The following is a 27,088-nucleotide window of genomic DNA, read 5'->3' as shown; positions in this document are numbered from 1 at the left end:
GTCTTCTGTAATCATTGTTAACATCAAGTTGGCAACAGGATGAGATTCAAAAGAATTTGACAAACTAGTTTCTTCTACAAATTAAAGCGATGAAGAGCACGGCCAAAAGCTATATGCCAATTGGGCAAAAAGAATTTCCGTTTCGGTTTAACTTAATAAAATTTGGAGTGGACGTTAAAAGATTATTATTATTATTATTATTTTTAAGTATACAGGCAGAAGAGAAAATACATATGAATCTCATTATTTTTTTATGAGTTAATTTAATAATTGAATATTATAAAAGCCCTTTCAAATTTAATGTTATCGCATATATAAAAAGCATATACATTTTAGCGTCCAAAGTTTAAACCAGGCATTTCCAACTTTTTTTTCCTCCATCTGTGCATGATATCATTATTCAATAATATGTCTTGCTATTATTTTTCACTTCATGCAATGGACCCTAACATTTGAATTTGTCATATCTATCATATAAAGGGCTACTTTTTGCTCAGTATTGAATAAGTATAAAAGTTGTTGATGCTACTTTTAAGGCTCCCACTTTAATGCTGGCTTTGTCAAAGGCAAATGTTCTCTGGAAAAAAAAGGAGTCATAAATGCCTCCCTAAGGTTTCTTTAAGTTCTTAGAAGAGAACAGTCACATCCTGCTAATACCCAATCATACAGATGATGTTCCACTTGTTCTCAATAAAAGTCGACGTATTAAAGGCAATCTTAAAGGGGGTGTAGCTTGGCAAATACTGGGTAATGCCATCTACGTCTTCTTTTAGACAACTGCACATAAACGAATGGACCTGATTAACGGAAGTCAGCGACTTAATCTCTACATGGTCAGTGTTCTCAAAACAGACCAAAGTTCTCATCACGCTTCGGTTTCGCGTATGTTGCACATCCTTAGTCGTACTATACCCGATTGGCCCAGAGTCAGGCCACAGGAAACACACGTAGTCTCGTCATGCTACACTCCCTTTAAGAAACCATGCAACTGAATTATATTTTAATCATGATTATAGTGTCACAGCATTAGGTTGCCAAATTAATGTATAAAAGTTTATTGATCAGTTAGCTTTCAAAAGACTACCCTGTCCTCGATGAGATAACATTTCTTACCTATTTCATCTTCCGTTCGATGCATCGGATCTTTCTCCAGACAGTCTCGTACAAGATCCCTTACAAGAAGAGACTGAGTAGAAACAAAAAGTAAAGGATCAGAAAAGTTATTATTTATGTTATGTTGTTTTTGAAGAGCTTTAAAAAGATTGAGATCAGAAAAATAAATAGATATCAATGAGCATTAGATAGATAGCCTTCATTCAATGTAAACTGCACAGTTTACTACGAGCAAAAGTTATATAGTGAACACTTTCTATAGGATTTCATATTTCTGTTCGAAGATCTTCAAAAGTTAATGACTTGCTTCATTAAAATATACATCCTTTCTATCGTTATACCGTTAGGACTTTCCTATGGAATGTTCATGCGCGCCTTAGCTGCGAAAGGGCCGGTTGATCATACATTTACTGTGCACAATACCACAAACTCCAGGCATTGCGCAGGGTGATTTACATAACCAGCTGGCCCTATACAGCTAGAGTAGGCATAAACATTACTGCGGGACGTCCTTAATAAAAGAATTACTACTCGACAACAAAATTTACATCTAAACTCACAACTACATTTGATGAAGATATCAGAGAAATGATTTGATTAAAATCAACATGTTCTCTATGTTTATGGCATTCAATATCGTCCAATGCTTAACTTTCTAATCTCCGGAATAATAAACGGATAGAGAGATTCTTCAGTTATATACACATCATACAACAACTTTGTTTCTGACAGAGAGAGAGAGGATCCAGGGCTCCCTGCTGGGTCCTCTCTTATTTTTAATTTTCATAAATGACATTAGATCTGCTTCATCTCTTTTTCATTTTGTTCTTTTTGCTGACGACACAAACCTGAATTGAAATGAAATTGAATCGAATTGAATAGACACTTTATAAATTCATCTAAATTATCATCACTATAAATATTATTATTGTTTGTTTTTTTTTACCCCTGATTCACTGGATTCCTCTTCATCCGAATCCACGGTGCTCTCCACCAGGCCACTCAGATCCAGATCTTGGTTTTCCGCTGCAGAGTAGATATCCGAGTAACTGCTACTCATACTGCTGTGCATCGAGCTACGATCGCCGCTGCTGACGGTGTGCGTTGGAGTGTTGTGGGCGGAGAGCGCCATCAGGTGGCGAGGGTGGGAATCGGGGTTGTTATCCATGATAATCTGGACATCGTCGAGATCCTTTTTGTTGTATTTCTAGAAGAAAGAAATAGCAAATTCATTAGTTTTACTGCAATGAAGCAGAATGCACAGTAGATGGATTAATTTCATTTTTTTGCAATTTGAAGCAAATGTATTAATAATAAAAAATAATAATATTCTGATTTTATATAGCGCTTAATACATCTGCAATGTCTCTAAGTGCATTACAGATATACTATTAAGAATGTATTGTGAATGTACCTTAATTGATTTGTTTCCATTTCGGATATATAACATTCTTCTTCCAATTCAACCGTCATTTGGAAGATGATTACGCAAAAATGCCCTTTTTGCATTGTAGGCTATACAATTCCCTGGTGTCAAAGGAGCCGGAAAAGTGAAAAGATATTCAAAGGTCATGCTAATTCAAAGCCATGCGATTTTAAAGTCATGGTTTCCAAAACAATTAATTTATTCAATCACCATTCATAGCTTTTAAAAATCAAAGGGAATCAATATTCACTTCAATTGCTTATTACTTATTCATACAAAAGCACAATCAAATGTTTTTTTAAAAATTATATCAATTTGTTGAGGTTCATAAAATTATACAGAATCGAGGGTGCATGTTAGAGGAATATCTGGGTAGAAGCAAAGGAGTAAAACAAAAAATGTAAAGCAAGCATATAAAATTCAAAGAATTCAAATGCACAAAGAAATTAAAACAAGCAGAGGAAAAATCAAAGAGGTTAGCATGACAATGTTCATATGATACAATTTTTTTTTGAAATCTTGAAAAAACGGACAGAAAGTATGGAAGTAAGGAAATGCAACGTTTCAGTGTAACATCTCAATGATCAGATTGATAAATGTCAAGGCAGATGTGTAATTGACATTGAAAACGAAAATTATTGGAAAATTAGACAGGTCACGAAGGTCGGAGCTTTGAGCAACCATGCATACGACCTAAGGTCTTTGGTGGACAAATCGTCTGTTCAGAGCCAGAAGGGCATTAGCTCTGTGTTAAAGTATATGAGATATCGTCCTTCTTGCTCCAAGCAATATGAAACGTCCTTTTAACAATCTCCCGTTTATATATGACATTTCTACACATTGCAAATTGGGTGCAGAAAATTAAGTGTCATATCTTGAAACAAAGTGGAGATATCAATAAAAATATTTTTTGAATATCAATTTCCAATGATGTATAGTGTTAAAATTGTTGAGAATATGTATGTGTATCTCCACATATTGATGGGTATTAACTGATATTGTAAATTCCAGACTAATTAGCACATCCGAAAACTTCAAATATTTGAAGTAAGAGCATGTTACTTTTTGATGTAAAAGAAAATTATAACAGGTGAAGCACTGCATTCTTTGATAAGCATATGTCATGAGAGTGAGAGAACGCACACACAAAAAATAAGATCAGAAGAGGAGAGAGACAAACAGAGACAGAGATAGAAAGAGAGAGAGAGAGAGAGAGAGAGAGAGAGGGGTAGAGATTGATGTTAGGTATGGAAACATAGAATGAGACTCATAGTGTTACAATGACTTTAGTACTGTTACAATATAAAACTCTCCTCTGTTAATTAAAACTTTGTTAATGCATATACAACACTGAATATGCATAAACATTTTTCCACTTTTCACTAAAGTTGAAAAGAAGAAAAGAATGCAAAATCACCCTGGAGTATATTAATTAAGTGACTTTCATTCTTCAAAACTAAAAAAAAATCCTTGACAATAAATAAGTTATATATACAACAATCAGTTGGTTTGTGTTTTCAATTAATTTCCTTCGAGGTGACTGCTCTCCTCAAGAGAATAAACTTCAAGAAACATTCATTTGCAATGGCACTATTGGAGTGTAGTTAGTTTAGATAATAAATGTTATGATTTACGAGCGACAATTTGATATTCTACAATAACATTTTGAAACCTACTGTATATGGGGTCCGTAAAGACCTTGGGAAGCAGAATAAAACACTGAATAATATATGCCCGTCATATACTTCACCAAGAACACATCAAACACACACTTCTGATGAATTTTAATAATTCAATATATATTGCATGGCATCTATCAATAAATAATTTCTTTTTCTTCTCCCAGTTTGTCATTGAGTTTACATTTGTATAAAACTAGAGATATTGATCATTCTCATCCTTTCACTTGTTTTGGGTACATATTTGCTTATTAAGACCATGATGGTGGTGTAGGGTGATGACGTAGGGAGGGGGTGATATGATCGGGATGACTATCTTCCGACATGAACGATAACTTGCAAATGGGTAACACACAATGGAAGATATTACGTAAGATCACAGCATTCATGAACACACAGTGCATTGAATAAAATTGACCATTACCAGCACGGCATACATACATATATGAAATACATCAAAAGGAGATGGTGCACATTGAGCACTTCATAGGTGCAAATAGCACTTCAAAGGGTGCACATTCATTTTATTTGGGATAAAAACGGGGGAAGCAAATTCGGTGCAAGAATGCTGAAGCTCTTTCGGCCATGCATACTCACATGTACGCGTTCAGTTTCGACAATTTTATAGACAGGTCAGGAAGCGTGCATCAAAATTAAAATCATATCGCGTCGAAAGCACAGATACGCAGCGTGTATCAAAAGAGAGAAAAAAGGGAACAACAAGAAAAGCAAGATCATCATTAAAAAAACAGGATAATGGTTTTGTGAATGTCAACTGAAGACAAACATTTAAAACATGCAAGAACGTCTCAATAAAGATGCTATACAGTGCGTCCCACAAAAAAACGAAACCGAGAATTATCGATGTTTCATCAAACAGAACTTGGGTATTCCTGGCTCATTTTTCCTGATTGAGGTGTCATATGAAAGAGCAGAAAATGATCTTTCTGGAAATGTGATTTTTCTTTTTGAAATTCAGATACAGTTTGCCAAATTACTTTTTAAATCCTTTCTTCAATTTGATTTTAATCACTCATGCGTGAAATATGCATCATATGAGTTGCATCAAATGAAAGAGGAGGCTCTAAGCTTTACAAATATGTGTCATTTATTAATTATAATTGTGATTAAGTTATGATAAAACATCCATAATTCTCTGTTTTGTTTTTTCTGGGACACACTGTATACTAAGAAATTCTAAGTTTAGCTGTAGAAACTTATGATCCATGAAATATGTGAAATTCAAAGTGCAATCATAAATTTCTTTAAAACTAATCTTGAGCTCTGGTATGGAAATCGTGTTTCGAGATAAAATTGCTATGATTTATTCTGGACTGTTTATCCTGCAGTAGATTGGTCGTTTGGACCAGTGAAATAAAAACAAACGCACAAAATCTGACTGGGCATCATCTTCGATAAAATCCAAAACTCCCATTTGCACGTAGTGACCTGTGCAAGCACATGGTGTCTGGCTTCCTTACCCGGATATCCTTATCATTCTATGCTCATTACTCAGCCACTAAACATTTTCTAACAAAATTGTTTGCCACATGTCATTTCTTTATAATCTTGAACATTCAGTGTAAGTTACGTTGGATTATGTAAGAATCTATTTTCTATGTTTACTACAACTCAAGTTAATGTGCTATGAAGTTATAATACAGGCCTAGTTCCTGATTAAATGTGATTCAACTAACCGTCTTCAAGCTTGTCTTCAAGAATATCAAGGCAATTGCCAAACACTTTTAAAAAGTGTGCTTGAAGAAATATTATGGTGATTGATAAACTAAAAGACTGATATGCAATGTATATTGGGGGCGTGCAATATTGAAAAACACTAAAATAAAGGGGGGGGGGGGGAGGTACCTTCACTCTACTAATCAGATAAAAAAAATAATACTTTTTTCTCTCCATTTCATGTTAAGAGATGATTTATTATTAAAGGATAGTCCATGAATTTGCTTGAAAATGATCCTCTAAAAACAACTCTACGTCGTGCTATGAATACTACTACTAATCATAAAAGCTCTATTTATATTGCGCAAATATCCATCCTAGGGGATACTTAAAGTGCCTATAAATTAGTATTTTTTGCCTAGCTGCCCTTATGCACTAAACGCATTCAACGAATGAATTCCTACCCGGTATCCATTCACTACAACTGGGCGGTGAGTGGCAGTGTTGACCATGATCAACAATAGATTCTTTGATAACTTTTATGTAAAGCGCTGTGAAACAACAGTTAGTTTGTAAGAGCACTATAGAAATGACTTTATTGTATTGTTTTGTTTTGTACATGTAGATTAATGCCAATGACAAGGATGACATTTAAATTATTTCATGAAGATATGATGATTTATGCTAAATGGCTTAGTAATATCTATAATTTTTTCTTTAAAAAGATTTGGACAATCAAGTTTATCCCAATTCGACATGCGCTGTTACCAGGATGTCTCATGATCGAAAACATTAATGGGAAGACGATAACATGCAAAAACACTCCAAAACACTTCAATCCATGTGTACCACGAGAACATAAGAATAACCGAACACAAAAGAAATTTTATAGCCCTTCTATGAAAGCAAGTCCTACATCATACCTAAACCAAGTCTATATATACTGTTACATGGACATAACTTTACTCAAATCATTTTATTATATTGTGAGAGGATTCAGAGGAAGTAATAATTCTCTCGTTTTCTTTCACAACGTCATATTCAGAGAGAGATGTCTGTATTTTCTTATTTCCTTTAATACAATAAAGATAAACCCTTCAAGTATCTACTTCACAATGTCTACAGTCCGTCTGCTTTCTTTTTAATTATCATCTCTCTTAAAGGACATGTGTTTGACATTAAATTCAATAGGATAATAGGAGTATTAAAAGATGAAACAACATGCCTCATGGCTAAAAGAGCACAATCCAGCAGTCCCAAAAAATTTCCATCTACCGGTAAGTCAAAGAAGAGTTTGTGAATCGATTTATTTACCAATCTTGTATTTCAATCTTATTCGACTTATTCTAATAAATCAAAACTTAAAGATAAGTTGAGTTCTGGTCATGCAATGTTTTGTGAAAGAAACCGTGTTAAATCGATCAGAAAAGGTTGATCATGCAGCATATAAATATTGGTGTGTACTGCAAGTTTCTGGAATCATCAAAATGATAAGAAATTTGGCCCAGTCTTGGTAAAGTTACAAGCACTTTACACAGAAATATGTATATGGGACTACAAGAACATGTGGCACGAAAATCTGTCCCGATTGTTATGATGTTACATGCCATATTTAAAATATTTAGGCATTTGAAGAGCCGTGCTTTTCAGGGAACATTTTTAATCTAAAGTTCTTCCACACTTGCATAATAACAATGATATAATGCTCACAAAATATTTTTCACCTCTTCCCAGAACTCAACCTCCTCTTTAAACCGTGAACCTCAAAAAAAGTCTGTAAACAGAAAGCATGCCTTTAAGACCTGAAACCTAAGCTTGTTGGTGTATACTCTCTCAAAGCCCATGGATATATTGCTGGTACTTTCACATCATATTTCCTTGTATCAAGTTCCTCTCTATCCCTACATAGGACTTGTACGCCTCTATCCTTGTACGGAGAATAAACAACTTTCATAGACACAGGCTGGTTCAGACTCCCAGAAATTCATTGTAAAAACAAAATACAAGCTATAAAATAACCATGCAGCTTTACGATATTAACAATGTTTTTTTCCCTTGTCTGAACGTCATATATAGAAACCCTGTCTAATGAGTAGTATAGTGTCTTTTATAGACACAGGCTCGTTCAGCCTACTAGAAATTAATTGTATATAAAAGAATACAAGCTATACGAGAACCATGCAGCTTTACAATATTAATAATGTTGTTTCCCTTGTCTGAACGTCATACAGAGAAACCTTGTCTATTAGTAGTTTAGTGACTATTAGTAAATTAGTAACTTTTATAGACAAAGGCTGCCTTCAGACTCTAAGAAATTACTTGTATAGCTATACAGGAATCATGCAGCTTTACAATATTAATAACGTTTTCCCCTTGTCTGAATAATATATAGAAACCTTGCCTAATGAGTAGAATAATGACATGCAGGTTGGAGCATCATTCAAATAAAAAACGTGATAAAGAATCGTGATCCTATTGTAGTCTGAACGTCCTATCGTACAAAAAAATTGTATAACTGGGCGGGGCCTATCGTAAGCATGCACTGATGATTGACCTGCTGTATATATATATATATATATATATAAATTGAACTCTTCAAAATTTGTTATATTATACAACATTTCTTTATACGATGTTGTAATCTAGTCTGTACGCTCCTTTCCCTATAAGATGACTCTATTTTTCCCTTTATATATCTATAATTATAAAGAGTTTTGTTTAAATTGTTTATTGTCTGAACATGCTTTTACATATATCCGGGTCAGAAACCACAGCAATACTCTTTAAAAAATAATTCAATGCAAACAGCTTTCAATCTACATCATACATGACATCACACAAAAATAATTAATCTATGATCTATTAAAAATCTATTAAAAAAATGAAACAATATTTAAAACCTAGGGGGAGAACACCAATAATATATTTTATACCATCATCTCGGGAACATCAAGTTTTCCCTTGTTTTTCCTAAAAATAGGAAATAACGATATTCTCCGCATCTGAAAAGGGATTACAAGCAGAAAAGGGCAGGGGAAACCCCTAAAACTTACAAATTGTCCTAAAAATCATGTCAAATCAAAATATTCACTTATCTATGACGAAGAATGTTATTGTCACTTTATAAAACAAAGGTTATATCAATAGCAATAAACAATAGTCAGCTTCTAATTCTATCATTCAGATGAAGTGAGAGTATAAATAGATTCATGTGGGAATTTGTTAAATATCAAATAGTTTATATGCACTTCAAGTGAAGGATTAAATTTAAATGATAACTTCTATTTCAAGATTTGTCTGAGTGCAACTAATACTGAAAATTAAAATTATTCCAGGATTGATATATCCTCAGTTCTGAACAATGAAATCTTTCTGTATCTGTTACACTTTAAATGATCATAAATTTCTTCTTTAATCTGCTCAAACATTAACATGATAGAAAATACGACATGAATTTATAAATATCATGCATCGGGTATATGATATAGAAAAATCACAAATATATTTTTGAAACTAATCAAACTCATGCATGAAATGGGGGATGCTTTATCACTAGAGGGTTAAGAACACCCTGTGCATACTGTTAATAACCTCAATCACTTAAAGGGAACACAGTTCCATTTTTGACCACTTAATCCCTCTTAATTGTAGCCCTTTAAACTTCAGTCTTTGTACCCTCCTTCATATCAGCCATTTCAAATTTCCCTTTAAAATCAACTTTCATTTCAAACACTAAATCATAGGTTACCTAGTAAAAACAAGGAACATTTTTTTTTGTCGTAAAAGACTAACATTAATATCTTCTAACATAAATCTAATCAGAGGGTGAAGTTTTTAGAAAATGGAAATACAGTTTTAATCTTGATGGAGGAACTATGAATAAGGAAGGAAACTGTCAAGAAAAGAAATATCTCATTGTAAACAAAAAGTACCAAAGCTCACTAGACACTACACATCTCTCTGAATGGTCTTTTCCTGCTGGTGTAATAACATCAAGAAACGCTATTTCATATCAAGTATCCGAAGGTCCGTTCTGATATGACGCAGCAAAACCCAGTTTTTTAAAATAATAATGACGTTTTAAGTAATACACTTCACGTTTCTGTATCTCATAACACAGAGCTCAGTGAATACACCCAAGTTCTTTGTTACATGCAGTTCCCATTCATTTAAACGTTAACGAAATGTGAGCGGTATTTTTGCGACGGTTTACCGCGCCATATCTGAACAAGCCTTAAAGGGATCCGGTAACTTTGTCTTAGATCCTTTAGAAATAATCCTTGATTTAGCTCATGCTGCAATGATAATTATAAACCTTTAGGTCAGTCAGGAACTCCATGACTTTTACAAGCCGATCGCCTGTCTGATTATCAAGATATTAATGATTGGAAAATTATACAAATTTTGAAAACCGTTCACTGAACGGTTTTCATAACACTACAGTCTATTGGGGAAAACGAGTACCGGTATGGTAAAACAGGTTACTCAAAGATTTTTCCTTTTTTGAGGCACTTCTTGATCATTTTGAAACGCGATTTTTCTAGGGCTTCAATATTACACCATATCACAGACACTGGTAACATGTAGGACCGTGTATCTTAAATTTAACATTGTTAAACGATCCCTTTAATGCTTCATTTCCTCATTTTCAGTCATGGTACATGTTTTGCTCTCTGATGTGAGGGGTTCCATGTCGCTGTATTGCATTCTTTAAATGTTTGTTGATGAACAGACAGCAAGATTTGTTTTTTATTTTATTTTACTACATCCCATCACAGAAAAGTCTGATTAAAAAATTATGCAGTTGTCTTAAAATGAAATATGAACACAACTACTTAAATAATAATATACAGCATTTTTTTTTATGCACCATCGATCTAGTAAACTATTCTGAGGCGCAGAGGAATCCCGATTATTACTCTGGCTTTAGGACGGCTGCCATTACGGCGCTCTAGAGTGTGGCAAATGTAGATCAACGTCTTGCCAAAGAACATTAGTGCCACGGCAGGACTCGAACTGCGGAACTTGTGAACGACAGTCCGGTGACGTATCCACTCGTCCACAACACTTCATTAGTGTAACTCATATAGAGATGAAACAACATTATATTGAGCTTATATTATATAGAATAAACATAGAATCTCCATCTAGAAGAATCCTGCTTCTAGCCTTTTCTGTCATCAAATTGGAAAAAATGGTACTGTCACAAAAAGCCACACAAACTGACAGAACGTGACAGGAATATCCATTATTCTATTCCACGTCATCGCAAATATCTTCTTGGATACTTGGAAACTACATTTCGTTGACCTCTTCTCAAATCAATCATACAAACTTGATACTTTCTTTCCAAAATTTGCTGGTAGCTAATAGCGTACACTTGGTACTATCTGGACATTGACACCACTTATACCTACACCTATAGAAGTTTTCTACATTCTGTAAACGTAATGACAAACGATACTGCTTCAAAAGTCAATTGTATGTTGAAGAAACGGTGTACACGCCAACGTTCAAAGCTAAGTCAATGCACTTGCGTCCTTGAAGAATGCTTAATTGCTTTATTATTTAAATAGCTAACTGTTTTCACAAAATCTTCTGTAAACAAATGCGTCGTGCCAATTTACATAATATATACAGTGTATATATATATATATATATATATATATATATTGTCGGTTACATGTGATGCTATTCACACATTCATACACCAAATGCGGTAGTTATACCGTTTCATGACTTTTGGAAGTGCTTGTGACTGTTTTACATATTTGGTAAAATCTTTAAGTGCTACCTCTTGGCAACTTTTCACTTTAATACCTTGCTTGTAAAATGTAAATTAAAGAATAATTCAATAAAGACAAAATATACTTACTGGTGAAATAAAACAAAGAGAAGCATTGCATTTGGCACGATTCCTATAATATTCCTGGGTTATTCCTGTTGATTTTGACTCTGTACAAAGACTGCATTAGGGCATTAAATGGGCCATGTTTATGGTCACTGTATAAAAAGATGGTTCGTGGATTGTGATTGCGAATCACACTTACTTCATTCGTATCACGGGGAGTTGCACTATTCCGGATGGGAAGAATTACATGGGATCTGATATGTTGATGAAACCAAATTCTCTGAAAGAAACTTTTCTAATGAAATTGAAAACCAGGGGGTGAACTCCAATTTCCAAGCCCAAACCATACATACCTATGAGGAACCTAAGAAACCTAATCAGTGGTATGCTATGGAAGGGATAGTTTACGGGTGTAGGGCTACTTTCAGAGCACTTGGACATAAGCCAGTTGAAAGTCATATATCGTTCCTCCATACATACATTATTTCTAAAATATTAAAATCTGAATGTATATATACATACATTGTATACATAAAAATCATCAAATTTACAAGGAGTATTAATAATTCAGTTGTTAGGTGATAAGTGAATATATGGTTGTTAGCATGTTTATTTGTTTTTTGCACTCAATTTGCAGAGCTATAGCCTATTTAATTACAAGGGCTGACAAACAATTGGGTACATTATTTTCAACCTGAATAAATCAAAGGCTTCTTCATGATAAGTAAATGTATCACACAAAATGATATCATTAATCATTCATAAAACATACAGTATGTTATGCCTATAACTTTCAGGTGGCTTAATTGCCTTTGGATTTTGAAATATTCAGCTATTCCTTTCCTCTCTGTCCTTATAATCCCACTCTTGTTCACACACTCTACGTGACACGTAATAGGTCAGCAGTTCTTTTACCTTTATCGTTTCAATGACAGTAGGAACACTATTTCTCTATCCTCATAGATGCATCTGAGCTGGAGTGTCGACGTGTCAGTTGATGACCGGATTAGATAGGGGAGCTAAACGTAGAACCAATCTAGTTCTCTGTTCATAGTACACCTACTTCACGATTAGAATGATGTTATTCTGTAGCATTTGCCCTGTAATGGCCCAAATTATGGCTTGCACAAGGCATACAAGTAAAAACAATCTAGTTATCTATTCACACACAACCTATTCCATGTTAAGAATGATGTGGATTCTGTAGCATACGCCCTGCAATAATTGCTTGCACGAGGCTTTACTAGCATAGCAACAATCCATTTCATAATGTATATATTCTTCCTAGTGAAATACATGAAGAAACCTGACCAAGGCCGTAGCAAGCTACAGCACCTACATATAGAATACTATTTTATGTTTTGTACAAGGTTTCTCTAACATAGCAACAGCTTATGTCACAAGTGTTCCTACTATTGAAATAGAAGCCCGGCTAAGGCTATTGTAGCCATTGAAATACCACTCTAAACGTGTCATTTACATGAAATACAACTGAAACATCCCCTGTCTGACACATACACTCGGGGGACCTGGCAGAGGCCAACAACATGGTTCTTACTTTTGCTAGACATTGGGAAGTAGTTGTGTGAGGACTTGAAATGAATGAACAAAGATGTTAGCCTGGTTTTGATAATGTAAGCTACAGGTGAAATTTGCTTTCTGAAAATAAGAAAAATATTGCAAAATAGGGCAGATATCCTCATTATTCCAGTGGCCAGGATCCGAGGGTAGATCCTAGTCTGAACACACCAGAGTGAAACCACTCTCTTTTCCTCACAACTAGGCCATATCTTCTTTCACCTACAATCCTCCTCAATTCTATCACACAATAAGCATCGATGCAAGCACAAAGATTAAACCAGGGGCATATATCTGAATGGCTAGTTACACCTAAGAATGTACAAGAGTGTATGTATTGGATGTAGAAGACACCTTTTCATATCTTGTAAGAAAGAAGACTTTGTTCATTTTCCTTTTTTTTAATTCTTCTTCTCATCCTCCTCTTCCTTCTTTTTCTCCTTCCTTTTTTGTTAATCCTCTTCTTCTTCTTTTTCTCTTCTCTTTTCCCTTCTCTTTCTTTTCTCTTCTCTTTCTCTTCTCTTTCTTTTTCTCTTCTCTTTCTTTTTCTCTTCTCTTTCTTTTTCTCTTTTTCTCTTCTTCTTCTTCTTGTCCTCCCTCTTCTTCTTCTTCTTCTTATCCTCCATCTTCTCCTTCTCCTTCTCCTTCTCCCTCTCCTCCTACAGATAATGTGATCCTATGGGTACAAGAGCTATAATAGTGCTCATAATATTACTTTCTTATGCTGATACTTAATAAACGGATACTCTTTATGGGGATATTTAATAAAACCATGAAAGAGAAACTGACTAAATATAGATAGGTATTTGTAGATATGAGATAAGTGCTAATAATGTTACTTTCTTAGGCTGATACTTAATATGCGGATACTTATTATTCCAATATTTAATAAGACTATAAAAGAGAAACTGCCTTAATATAGCCATCTATTTGTAGACATGAGTTGCTTACATGTACATCAATCAAACATTCAGCCCATGAATCCATCTTCCATCTCTAACAGTCATTGCATCATACGCCATTGCAGGCATGCCTTTGAATTCTACTGCAGACTAAATATTTATCGAAAGGAGGGGGGCACAAAAGAAGGGGCACTTTAATTACACAAGATGTATAAAAGCATACAAACATGTACCAGACCTCTCCATCAAGTCATGCCAGTGAATAACATTCCCATCATCATCATAATCAACGAGAGGGAGAGAACAACATCCAAGTTATTTGTCTCCTAAGGCGTGATCGAAATACAAATTCAAGTTGGGTTATATTATTTGTTAGCGTTGTAAAGTCACTTGCCAACCCTCTATATAAATTCTAATGGAGATCAATATAAATGGATGCAATACACAGGAGGCTTGGGCCGGGAGGGGAAGAAAACACTCAAGGGGTTGGTTTCACAAAATCAGTTCCAGTAATTGCCTGCCAAATGTGCTTGGACATGGTGAAGATGTAGGTAAGATTTGAATACAAGACACCAGTCCTCTGTTCATACGTATGGACTTTTTAAATATACTCTAGTTCAAGAAGAAAAAAAGTTATATACCGAAATCATAAATTTTAATTTTGATGCAATTCTGAGAATTCAACTAATCAATTATTAATTACTAACACAACATCAGACTTTGACTAAGGAATATTCAGATGTTACGCAACAAAACAGCGGCAGCTTTTAATGACGCAAAGTGTAATATGCTTAACATTATCTTATGACACAAAGCTCAGTGATTAGGCGCAAGACCATTGTTGCGCGCAGATGCCATTCGTTTACATGCAAAAAGAATGCAGTATTTTTTTGGGGGGGGGGGGGCAGTTTACTTCGTCAAATGTGAACGAGACCTAAGAATAGATCCTGAAGTGGCCAAGGAGGATGTGTATTGTGAAACAGACCCCCACTGACTAGATGTAAAAAGCGCATCCTATTCTGTCCCCCCCACCCTCCTAATACATAGGGTCAAGTATAGCCGTGAGTTGGCCTCCGGCTAGCAGCCTCTCTCTCGGTATGTCCTCATCAGCTCAAGATTGCCAAATAGCGGGAAGCTCAAAGTTACGAATTGCGTCTCCACCAGCTCAAGACTCAACCTCGAAATTTGAAAAATCAAGCTCGAGAAATTAGCTTGAGATATTTTGCTCAGTGTTTACGCATAGTGCGAGTCTTCCGGCTGATGAAGATTAGCTGGATAATTTGCGATCTGGATAGTTAAAATAGCGGGATATTTGGCAATCTCTAGCTGATGAAGACCGGCCTTACGTCTCTCTCTCTCTGAATATGCAGGCAAAGATGAGGACCTACCGTCCACACTCAGGTCTACTGGAGCCAGGCTTTAACATTCAAACTAAGTAAACAAGTGTATGGATGATTTAAAATACATTTGATTTCATAAGAGATGTTAGATTGGGGAAATAACTCATCCTTTTTTTTCTCTTCTGAGAAAGGATAAGGTAAGTTCTAAACAGGGAATGTATTAAAGCACATCTGCACTAGTTTGACCAGGAGGGATTAGACCTCCATGCATGGTCACTGACAGGTGGTTATCTCATCAAATCAGCTCTCAATTAACATAAGAAAAAGGGGACCATGGGGGATCAATGGTCACCAATTAGGCATTGATTGCTATATAGAAGGTTTCGTAAATATCCTCAGGTAATTTATCTGAGTACCCATCTATAGTCAAACCTGCCTATTAAGGTCATCCAAGGGAAACAGAACAAGTGGCCACTGTAGACAGGTGGCCTTTCTAGACAGGTTCTACAACACATCTCTTTTTCCTGAGGGAGACAAAATACATGGCCACTATAGACATGTGGCCTTTCTAGACAGGTTTTACAACACACCTTTTTTTCTTAAGGGATATAAAATGCATGGCGGGTGTAGAGAGGTAGCCTCTGTAGACAGGTTCAACAACACACATTTCTTTCTGAAGGATGACAAAATGTATGCATGGCCACTGTAGACAGGTGGCCTTTATAGAGAGGTGGCCACTAAGACAGGTTTGACTGTAATATGTATTATCCTATCAAACAAGACAATGACTTTCCCTCCCTCTCTCTCTCCTTTTCTCCTACCATGTCCACATCTACTTTGGATAACAAACAATACAGCAGCCAGCTTTTCATTTTCTTACAAAATATCAGAAATATTTTATGAAAATGCAGACTGCCCTTTTCATGAAAATAGGGCTTTTCTACATGACCAAAGAGTCTGGACTGTTTTAATTCTCTTAATTATCCATATGGATTTCCTCTTCCGCAAAAGTTGACCATCTTTTAAAGATTTTCAGAAAAAAAATGTGCATTATATATTCTATATGTACAAGGCCAAATTGATAAACAGTTGATTTTTTTTTCTCTGTCTGTGCCATTTCTTGATGAATTATTTCCTCTGTCATACAGTCCGACTTCCTGTACGTATTGTCCGTTTGAAGGGCTTTAACTCAAACTTTAACACAGAGTTAATGCCCTTCCGGCTCTGCACAGATCAATCATCTTCCATCAAACTCCTTCTCTGCAAATTTGACTCTTCCCTGACTTTACCAGGTATACCAGGTATAAGTACCTGGATATGCTCATTGTATATACAACTGAATATTTAGTCTCTCCAGAAAGTAAGGGAAGCGTGTGCTCTCCGTGGTAAAGAAGGGATTTCCCCCTACCTCTACCTTTCCATGAGCCTGCATCAATGAATTCCCGGAGTGGATGATAGAGCTAGCTCTCTGTCAATACCCCTCACCTGGATGTACAAGTATTCCATGGCTATCCATCATTACAAATGAAATTATTCTCTCTCTCTCTCTCTCTCTCTCTCTCTCTCTCTCTCTCTCTCTCTCCCTACCTCTCCCCCTCTCTCTCTGTCTCTCTCACTCTTTCTTCATCTTTCTCCTTGACCTCTTACTTTGTATCGGGCAATATTTTTATTGATTTCAGGAATGTAATCATCTTTTAATTGTATTTGCATTAATAATACTTTTTACGACATCTTTTAACATCTTATCTGGCATTATTTACCTGTAATCTTATCGATGTAAAGTATTTAATGTAATTTGGTATTTAATTCATTATGTTTGATTCAAAATTGCAATTTGTATTCATAATGTATTTTAATCTTTGGAAAACATGTATAATTCAGTCTTTTTACTGCGAAACATGTTCGTATCAACCTTTATTGAATTGAATTGAATTGAAACTACTTAAAACATTGGCTATTAGCTTCATGTCAAGTAATCGATCCATTCCAACCTTTTGTTTTTTAAGAAACATCATGAAAAGAATCGTTAACAGTCTCTTTCATTCTTGCATGTAATGATAGTATCAATTGATAGTTGAGTGACTCTTTAGAGAGAGCTACATGTTTCTTCCGCTATCAAATTTCCAAAGGGAAGAAATTAGAAGCAGTGAAATAATCTGCCTCACCTTGAAAATTTCCCAGAAAAGCATTAATCAAAAGTATAGTATTTCCAGTATTGTATTTTTGCTTCCTGTCACATTAAGTCTACATCCTCTATCTCTTCTATCCATATATACAAACATATATTCTATATTTGTCGGGCTTTCTGTCTGCGTTTTTGTCTGTCTGTCTCTCTATGATCTCTATCTCTCTCTCTTTCTCTCTCTCCATGTTTCTCAGTCTGCCTCTTTGTCTGTCTGTTGCGCTCGCACTCTCTCGCACTCTCTCTCGCACTCACTCTCTCTCTCTCTCTCTTCTCTTCCTCCCATCTTTCCACATTTATTTCCTATTAATCTTGGTGAAAGTGTGACTTTTCATTATTTGTTACCTCAAACTTAGTCTTTGTGAAACACTCCCCTGCTCTTGCTGTTGTTGTTGGTGTTTATGACTATTAAAACGGATTTGGCTTTTAATGCATGAGTCATTAACAACATTGGAGTAACTCGATACAATGATGAAAAAGGCGTGTCATGTGAGACGACAAACACGGATACAGCTCTGAAGAGAGAACATGATAACTGACCCAACATCCTTTTCTCACATGAACTGATATACCACTTGGCACACATATAGAAAGATGAGTATCTTTATAGAAGATTCAAGAAGAAGAAGAACTCTTCCACCCATCTTAAAGGGAACCTATGGTTTTGGTAAGCCCACAAAAAAAACCTTTTCATTTAATTTATTTGATTTTAGATTTTAGATAGCTAGCAAGATACTTGCAATTCTAAGATGCTGGGAAGTTATCTATGCATCCTTGCAGATATTTACACTTAAATTTGCTGGAAACTATGAACAGAAGACCAGGTTATCATGTACATGTATATTTCGATACAAGGAGAACACCATAATACTATATTTAACATGTTTCTTTTTGCTACCATAACTGTAGATGAGCTTAAGAGCAGCCATTCTATAAAAATATAACTATATATCATTGGAAAGCTTAGGACCTCAGGAATTTTGAGAAAATTGTTACAGATTTTTTTTAAAGTACTTTATTAAGTCATAAAAACAAAAACAAAACAAATTTGTCATCATGTCTGATTACTGATGTCTGATTGTGGTCATATATGTATATTTAGGGAAAGATATGACACGTTTCACTTTCTTTAGATCATGAGCTTTCATTCGACATGCAATGTCTATTTGAATCAATGTCTACCGGTACTTTAAGACATCCTGGTTTCCAATACTGGTATCATTCGTACATTGGTGTCAATGACATCCAGTCGTTATCACCTACTATCATCTAATCATGTCTCATCTTATTAATTAGGATGCCTGGGAATGATATCACGTCCTGCTCAGTGCATAATCCCCTTCAATTTGCACCCTTTTGCTGTGCGACTGAGACACATCCACTTAGTCTCTGATGTCATTTGCAGATGGGTAAATTGACGAAAAGTGGAAAAGTGCTCTGAAATTTATGAATGGATGTGGGAAATTGACCAAATGTTGAACAGGAGATCCTGTTGGCAACTTGCAAATGGAAATATAATGTCCGTTTGGAGCCAGAAGGGCACTAACTTATGTACTTTAATGCAGAGTTAACGCCGTTCTGGTTCTGAGCATGCTGTCAGCGTAGTCTCGCAGTGCAGACACTGTTACGCAGAGCGACTGACAAGGGTTTGTGGGCGCAAACTACCAAAGTGCTAAAAATATTCCAACGACTAAGAGACATAACATGAAAAGGTCACCGTCACATGATTGTTACAAATGGATTCCCCCTTCAGCTAGCAGAAGAAATTATGATTGAAGAAATTCTACACTCTCATACTTATAGATATGAGAAAGGAAGCGATGGTGATGATGGGGGGGGGGGGAGGGGTCAAAAGATTTATTCATGATCAAAGAACATAATAAATCAATGACTATGGCATGTTGAATGCAGCTGATATTGACATTTCCACTTACAGGTCCAAAACATTTATTCCTTTCTGGGGGGTACTTGCATTAAATGTCTCATATCTCAATCAATTATTCACTGGTTGCTACCGCCTTAAGCAATGATTGACGTCAAACAGAGACATTTTAATTCTCCTTTTCAATCATCATGCCTTCATCTAGTTTGCTGGCACAAACCCGTATTGGTTGCTGTGTTTAACAGTGTCTGCTCTGTGAGACTAGGCTGATGACATACTGCATAGGTTCTGTACTTAAAGCTGCTTTGGACACAGCCAAAGACTGTCAGAGCTAGGCTCTGCTCAAGGCTTTGTGAAATGTATTAAAGGGTCAAATTAGAGTTTGTACCTACAGATTAGCCTTAATGTATGCACAAATGTGTACAGTCAAACCTGCTTTAGTGACCACCTGTCTACAAAGACCACTTTTTGTGTTTCCCTTGGGCGGTCACTACAGACAGGTTTGACTGTATATGGGTTATGGGACTACACAAACAATTGGCACAAAAGTGTGGTCCACAACCTTTACTTATTACTCATCATATTTCGAATATGAGGGCACTTGAACAGCAACCCTTTTCAGGGGACACTTTTCTATGATACTCTTCTACACTAACATAACAAGAATTAAAATTCTCAAACTATTTTTCACCTTTCCCAGAACTGAAACTTCCCTTTAAACCCTCCTGGCTCCCAGCATAGGGTATATTTAGCAGTAGTACAATACAAGGAGACGACCATCAGCTATACGACTCAAGAAACAGCACTTTCACGAAAGAGTTCAGAATTCTACATCAGCTAGGCTAGGGAGGAGATCATATTTCACAACAAAATATGAGGGAACATCTGTTAGACCCTAGTATCAGCCTACAACCATGCATTCACACTACCAAAATCCATTGTATAGCTATACAATAAGTGATTAAAATGGTGTAGTCTGAATGGCTTATAAAGAAAACGTTGTATAATGACCTGACTAGTTATTGTCCGGCTGACTTTTCAACTGACTTCGTCAAAACCAGATTCTTTATATGACGTTTCTTCATACGATGTTGTTATCTACATGTACTCTGTATGCTCCTTTTGCTAAACCATGATTATTTATAAGACGTTTCTTCAAACGATGTTGTTATCTAGTCTGTATGCTCCTTTCGCTATACCATGATTTTTTATATAACGTTTCTTTCTACTATGTTGTAACGAGTCCCTTCACTATATGATGATTCTTAATATAACATTTCTTGGTAGGATGTTGTTATCCAGTCTGTACGCTCCTTACACAATACAATAATTCTTAATACGACAATTCTTTATACAACAGTATTCTGATATGTAAATCCAAATAACGTATTCTACTTCACGAACAAGTAGAATAGTCTTGAATATTTCTGCAAATAGAAATACTATTTTTGAGTTCTCAATATTAGTAACTTCCTAAGGTCATCAGAGTTGACTGATTTTGCAAGATGATAAAACATCTTATCTTGCTTCTTACCTCATCATCAAAACTATTTCTTTTACTCCGGGGATAACAAAATACCTTGGGCAACAGATGCACATTATGAAAGCTACTATATCCGGCTGCTGAATTATTTCATCTTTCTTTTAAATGATGACTGATTTTGATTGCAATGGTAACAAGTGCAAGTGCTAGAGGAAATAAAAACATGGGTGAGCACATTTTTGCTGGTGAGATGAATAAATATCTATCTTTAACATGCTGTGATTATTTACATGCAAACAAATCATAAACATTGAACTGACATATTACACCAGTTCATCAATGTAGGGGTTTTATCTGTGATAACATTTAAACATGGTCATGAATATCTATAATACTTTCAAAATGAAGAACTATTCACGATACATCTAATTTCACTTTATTTTAGTTGAAACATGTGCTCGCATGCCCCCTTTTTTTTTTGGGGGGGGGGCATATTGCATTTTTTTTAAATGATATGGAAATGATTTTGCTATCTTATGCATCTATAATTGGGTTTGGAATTGATGCATATAGACGGACTAAAAACAATCAAATACTATTAGTAGGGTGACGTTCATGCACTATATCTACTGTTTTGCAAATGTTTTTGTTGTTATTCATGAAAATTGTTCATAATTATAGAAATGACAATAATTCAAATGATACTACTTCTACTAAAAAGTATTTTTAAAGTGGACTCTCTGATATAATACCATTCAATGAGGTACTAAACAGAAATCTCAAAATAAAATATATATATATATATCAAACTTATTTGTATATGAATAATTCTACTACTATAACATGCAAAAGTATCTGCATGTATATTGTCATTTTTTCTGTGTTAAAAAAAAATGAACACACAATAAACGTAAAGAAAATTATAAGATCAGTCGTCGTCATAGTATTTTACCTTCACTACTTATAATATGTACCATTATTTTTCTTCAAATTAGTATGTTTCATATGTATCATAGATCTATAACAGGGTCAAAATTAAAGAACACTGAAAATACGACAGATTATAAGAGAAACATTAAGTTCTGAGGAATGCAAATACGGTAGACAGGCACATGCATTATTAAAGCAGAGGCTAGATATAAAGACAGAGTGGTGTTGCTACCTTCTCGCTGCCCACAGAGAGAGCTCGCTCAAGACGTATAGAAGGAAGAGGCTGTCAAGTGAGACACAGAGAAAGGATCAGAAACCAGTCTCAAAACATAGAGGTGATACAAGAGAGTGAGTGAAGGTGAATTGGAGAAAAAAATGGAGAGGAGTTAAGAAAGAGAGAGAGAGAAAGAGATTAAGACAGATAGATGGAAGAGAAAGGAAGAGAGAGAGAGAGGCAGAGAGTAGTAGAAAGAGTAAAATTAGACATTTTGATAGAAAAATGGGCAGAACAAAGATAGCAACTAACTGTGAAAGAAGACATCAAAGATAATAGATTTCAGATAAGAAACAGACAAATATCAGGCAACAGACGATCATCACATAATGCATTTCAATCTGCATATTCATATCAGCACATTCATTTACATTGTGTATAATATATAATACGTTTCTGCTAGATCTACGACAGCTAGAAGAAATATCAACGCACAGTCTTGAAAAACTCTCATCTACGCGCAAAGCAGTGTTTTCTTCCCTAAAATACAAATCTTTGATCGGACATTTACAAAGCAAAACATGGAAGTAAAGAAGAAGTTTATAGACATAAGAGGACGTACTCAAATATTATTTTGTTGTGCATTATATTGCGCAATAAAGTGTCTTTGCAGAGTGAACTAGAAAGCTTCAGTATTAAACACACATACAGTGCAAATTCTAAAGGGGCCAGAAAGAAAATTACTAATTGATTTTTTGTTTTCTCCCTTAGTTATATTTCTGACAAGAATAAGAAAAGGGGGGCTTTTATAAAATAGAATATCGAGATAGAATCACGCAGAGCTAGCAAGAAGACATCGGCTCACACATATGGTCATTACCGTGTTCCCAAATACGCATGGGAAAGAAATATAAAAACTTGTTAATAATGATGTAAACATCAATGTCTATCAAAATAATGACCGCATTTGATTATGTGAAACTAATTAAAATTATACGTCAATCTAAAAAAAAATACTAATGGTGTTTTCTTTCACACGTATGTACAATGTGTGATAAATTTCACAGAGTCCTCACTCGATATGGACCCCTGAAAAAGCTCATGATATCCATATTTTCAGATAGTTCAAATCTGATGAAAGCTGAAATGAAAGAAGTGCTTGATTGAACGATTCTACCTAATGAATATATCAGAACCGGGTGGTAGACATCGCCGATATAATACGACATATGACATAAAACTTCTTTTTTAACGAAAACGGATGAAAGGATAGAGTTACCTCATGATCATCCTCGTGGCTTCGGTCCTCGCTCAAAGATCGCCCTCTATGGTTGGCGGAGACCTTGACTTCGTCCTGCTCCAGCGCCATCAGTCGCTCCAGGTTGGTAGGGGTGCAGGATTGCCTCTGGCCAGGGTGCAGTAACTGTGCATCGGGGTAATCAATCTGCAGTAGTCAGATATGTGTGTTCGAGTGTGTGGGGTGCATGTATACAGGTGAGGGGTAATAAAAAGGGGTGTGGTCGTGGTGGTAGTGGTAGGAGGGTTGTGTTTTGATGAAATTTGACATTGGTGACAGTGTGAGGGTGTGTAATGGTGGGGGTGGAGTTAGACGTGAGGTGTGGAAGAAATACGAGATTGGGGTGATTGTTAACAAGTGTTAATTGTTAAATTTGGATCAATAGAGGTGTAAGAAAGAAGTAATGGGGAACCACATGGATTAGAAAAAGGATACAATAAAAAGGTGGTTGATATAGTTGGTAGGATGCAAGAATATAGTCCGAAGAAGATGGAAAAGTATGAGTGGTTGTTATTATTATCATTTGTAGGCAAAGATAGATCATGTGTGAGCATATATGTGGATTTTGTATGAGGTTTTGGCATCGTAAAATATGATTGAGAATATGATTATTGTTTAAATGAACAGGTTGTAATATCAAATGCAACATTAAAATAAATTTTGATTTAATAAAAAGTTTTTATGATGTAGACACACCAAAAATTGTAATTAAAATTATCATAAATCAAAAATGTAGTAATGAATACATAGAGTAGTATTTCCCAGGATAATAATTATGATTAAAATAGCAAAATGGTGTGTTAGGTGATGATTGTGTAATAAAAATGATAAATAAAAATGCCACAAATACAATTGAACCAGAATAGTTAATTGAAAGAAACGGTAAAAATGGTAACATAGATGTGAGAGCCATGCATATTTCAAAGTTGTTGGTAAAAATAAAAACCAAAAAAATGACATAGAAACATTGAACAAAAGAGAACCAAAAGACAAAAGACGAGAGAAGAAATGCATCGACCAAAGAATGATTCATGCATACAACAACAAGCAGAAAGCAATGAATACACATAAGGATAATTTATGATGAATCAGGTAGATTTGTATTAGTGACATATGACAGGTAGTGAAGGAGATTTTAAAACAATGTATTTGTTTTTGTGTTTGACAAATTTCCCCACGATATCAATTTCAATGCAGTTTGTGCAAATAAATTGATTGGAAAAAGTTTCCCATGTATGTGAAATTTGTTGTTGTTATTTTTTTTGTTTAGGGTATAGTCGTGGAGAGTGCAGAAAGGAATGTACAATGTTGGGATATAGATATAGTGTACGGGTGTGATTGGGAAGGGGAGGAAGGAATGAATATGCAAAAGAGATATATACATATGCATGAGTATATGGGTTTGTTATTATTGAAGATGCACCTAATGAAAGTGCAGTGCACTTTAATACAATAAATGTCATGCAATGCACCAATGGAGAGTAATGGACTAAATACATATCACTAACATTATTACTTGTGGGTTCAAATTTTGATTGGTGAAGGAGACAATTCTTGATTTTTGCTGGAAAAGGGAGATAGTAGGTCTACATCTCAATTCAAAATGTAAACCTTTCCTTTTGATTGTTTCCTAAATATCACAATGATTTTATTTCCTATGAATCATGATGACTTTTTTTTCATCTAATAAGATTCATCTTATCCACCTGGCTTGAATCAGAGCAGTCTAAAGTCTTTACTTTTAAGCATTTGGTGGATGATTTAAATAAAATAAAAAAGTTCCATAATCATCACAAGCTTTAAATTGTATCTTACAGCAGCCCACACATACAGTGCTTCAAATGAACTTTTTGCCAAATTCAAAGTATACTACTACAATGCTCAGTTTTGCTATAAAATCATTGTCCATGAAATAAAAATTAAATTGAAAAAATAATGATCATTTTTTAATAAAGCTATATATCTATTTTCAATAGGGATATATCCCAACAAAAAAGATGAGGAAAATGTTTGAAGAATCGATGTGTATGAAATAGTCAATCTCCACTCCGGCATGCAAAACATATCACTATCTACTCTAGATATCAACTCATTCATAATCAATGTCATCTCAATGTCATTTACTGCAATAAAGTCTCATTAATCTTTGATTTCTCTTTCCATTTCACTGTTCTTTTGCTAAATATATGTTTCAGCATATATATTTGATAACTTCAAATTTAAAGAATGAGTAAATTTGGAAATGACCAATAAATTCAAATACTATCCCCCATCCCTCCAATATATACAAAATATCTCCTTGGTTATTATTCAGATCGGAAATATGTTCCTAAGAATTCAGCCATCCAATGATTAGTGAACCTCACTTGGTAAAGCTTAAAGCTGCCTTTCCTTTTACGATATGCAACAGCGAGAATTAGTTACAAAGCTTTTCAATGCGAAAGTTCAGTGCAATGTCATGCGTTCACTACTCCTTACTTTCAATCCATGGAATGATAATATACATTGTGGAATGATCATTAAAATATATACTTGAATTAATGATTATTTAATGATTATTTATTTGTGAGAATAGTATGGGATATGATAAATGTCACTATAATTAATTTAGAAAGACTAATAATCTAAAAGTGCATCATACTAGTTAACATTTTTGCAAATAATATTAAATCAGAGGGTATTATAGTGTATGCTAGTCAACATTGTTGCTCATTTGCTACATGACCAAATATGTATGAACATTAACTTGAAATTGCACTGAACTTTCCAAGATTAAATAAGACTAATATCCACAACCAAATCACCATGAGATTATCAAGGAAAAAAAAGTCTATGATAAACTGATAACCATATCGTCGCTGTTTTCACGAAGTGACGGTAGTGAAAACAAATTACATTCACTTTGCGTGACGATTTTCCTCACTACCGTCACTTCGTGAAAACAAGGACGATATTTGCATGATACTTTGAAATAAATATATTTTCTACAAAAACACTGCAAAATATATATTCAAAATGCTTTTCAATCAAAATAGACAAATACAATATTTTGGAAAAAGGGTATAAATGGTCAATAATCAAACAATATCAAGTTTGTATGCTCTTCAGAAATGTGTCAACATAATAAAATACACAGTACATATAGCATGAGGAATAGTACACACACAAATCACCTTAGCGGATGTTGAGGATGATTTATTTATCAAAATTACAAAATACAACTCTACTTCCCAAGTTATATTTTCATAAACCACTTGTTTTATCATACCAGAGTCCTGTCTTATAAAAAGTTGTGATTGACCTGAATCTTATCCCTTATCTTCTATCTCTTATGCGCATACATGTAGTTGTGATTTATTGTAAATAAGTTGCGATTAGTCGCAACTGTTTATACGACGGGGACCAGATGGCTAAAATCTATATCATCTTTGGAAAATAATACTATATTGGGCCTTGTTTGAAAACTTAAAATTTGGCAACATACCACAATTATATACATTTTGCTTGTGTGAATATCACATAATGAAACAAATT

The 27,088-nt window shown here is 34.8% G+C and overlaps 1 protein-coding gene across 13 annotated transcripts in view; it reads right to left on the bottom strand.

Annotated features, from left to right (window-relative positions):
* The window catches only part of LOC591190 (rap guanine nucleotide exchange factor 6), a 127,250-nt gene that overhangs the window by 37,659 nt on the left and 62,503 nt on the right, over positions 1–27,088 (bottom strand). For 9 of the 13 annotated variants that reach the window (XM_030979514.1, XM_030979509.1, XM_030979515.1 and 6 more), the window contains 4 exons: positions 23,537–23,701; positions 22,276–22,326; positions 2,060–2,320; positions 1,114–1,186 (listed from right to left, as the gene is read on the bottom strand). In XM_030979514.1, coding sequence (XP_030835374.1) covers positions 1,114–1,186; positions 2,060–2,320; positions 22,276–22,326; positions 23,537–23,701 — 550 coding nt within the window. The remainder of the gene's footprint in view (positions 1–1,113; positions 1,187–2,059; positions 2,321–22,275; positions 22,327–23,536; positions 23,702–27,088) is intronic. The other 4 variants (XM_030979511.1, XM_030979512.1, XM_030979513.1 and 1 more) reach the window with 4 other exon arrangements.

Source organism: Strongylocentrotus purpuratus, unplaced genomic scaffold, assembly GCF_000002235.5.
Source record: "Strongylocentrotus purpuratus isolate Spur 01 unplaced genomic scaffold, Spur_5.0 spur5_scaffold_10, whole genome shotgun sequence".
In the NCBI taxonomy this organism is placed as follows: Eukaryota; Metazoa; Echinodermata; class Echinoidea; order Camarodonta; family Strongylocentrotidae; genus Strongylocentrotus; species Strongylocentrotus purpuratus.
This window is presented reverse-complemented; position numbering and strand designations above follow the sequence as displayed.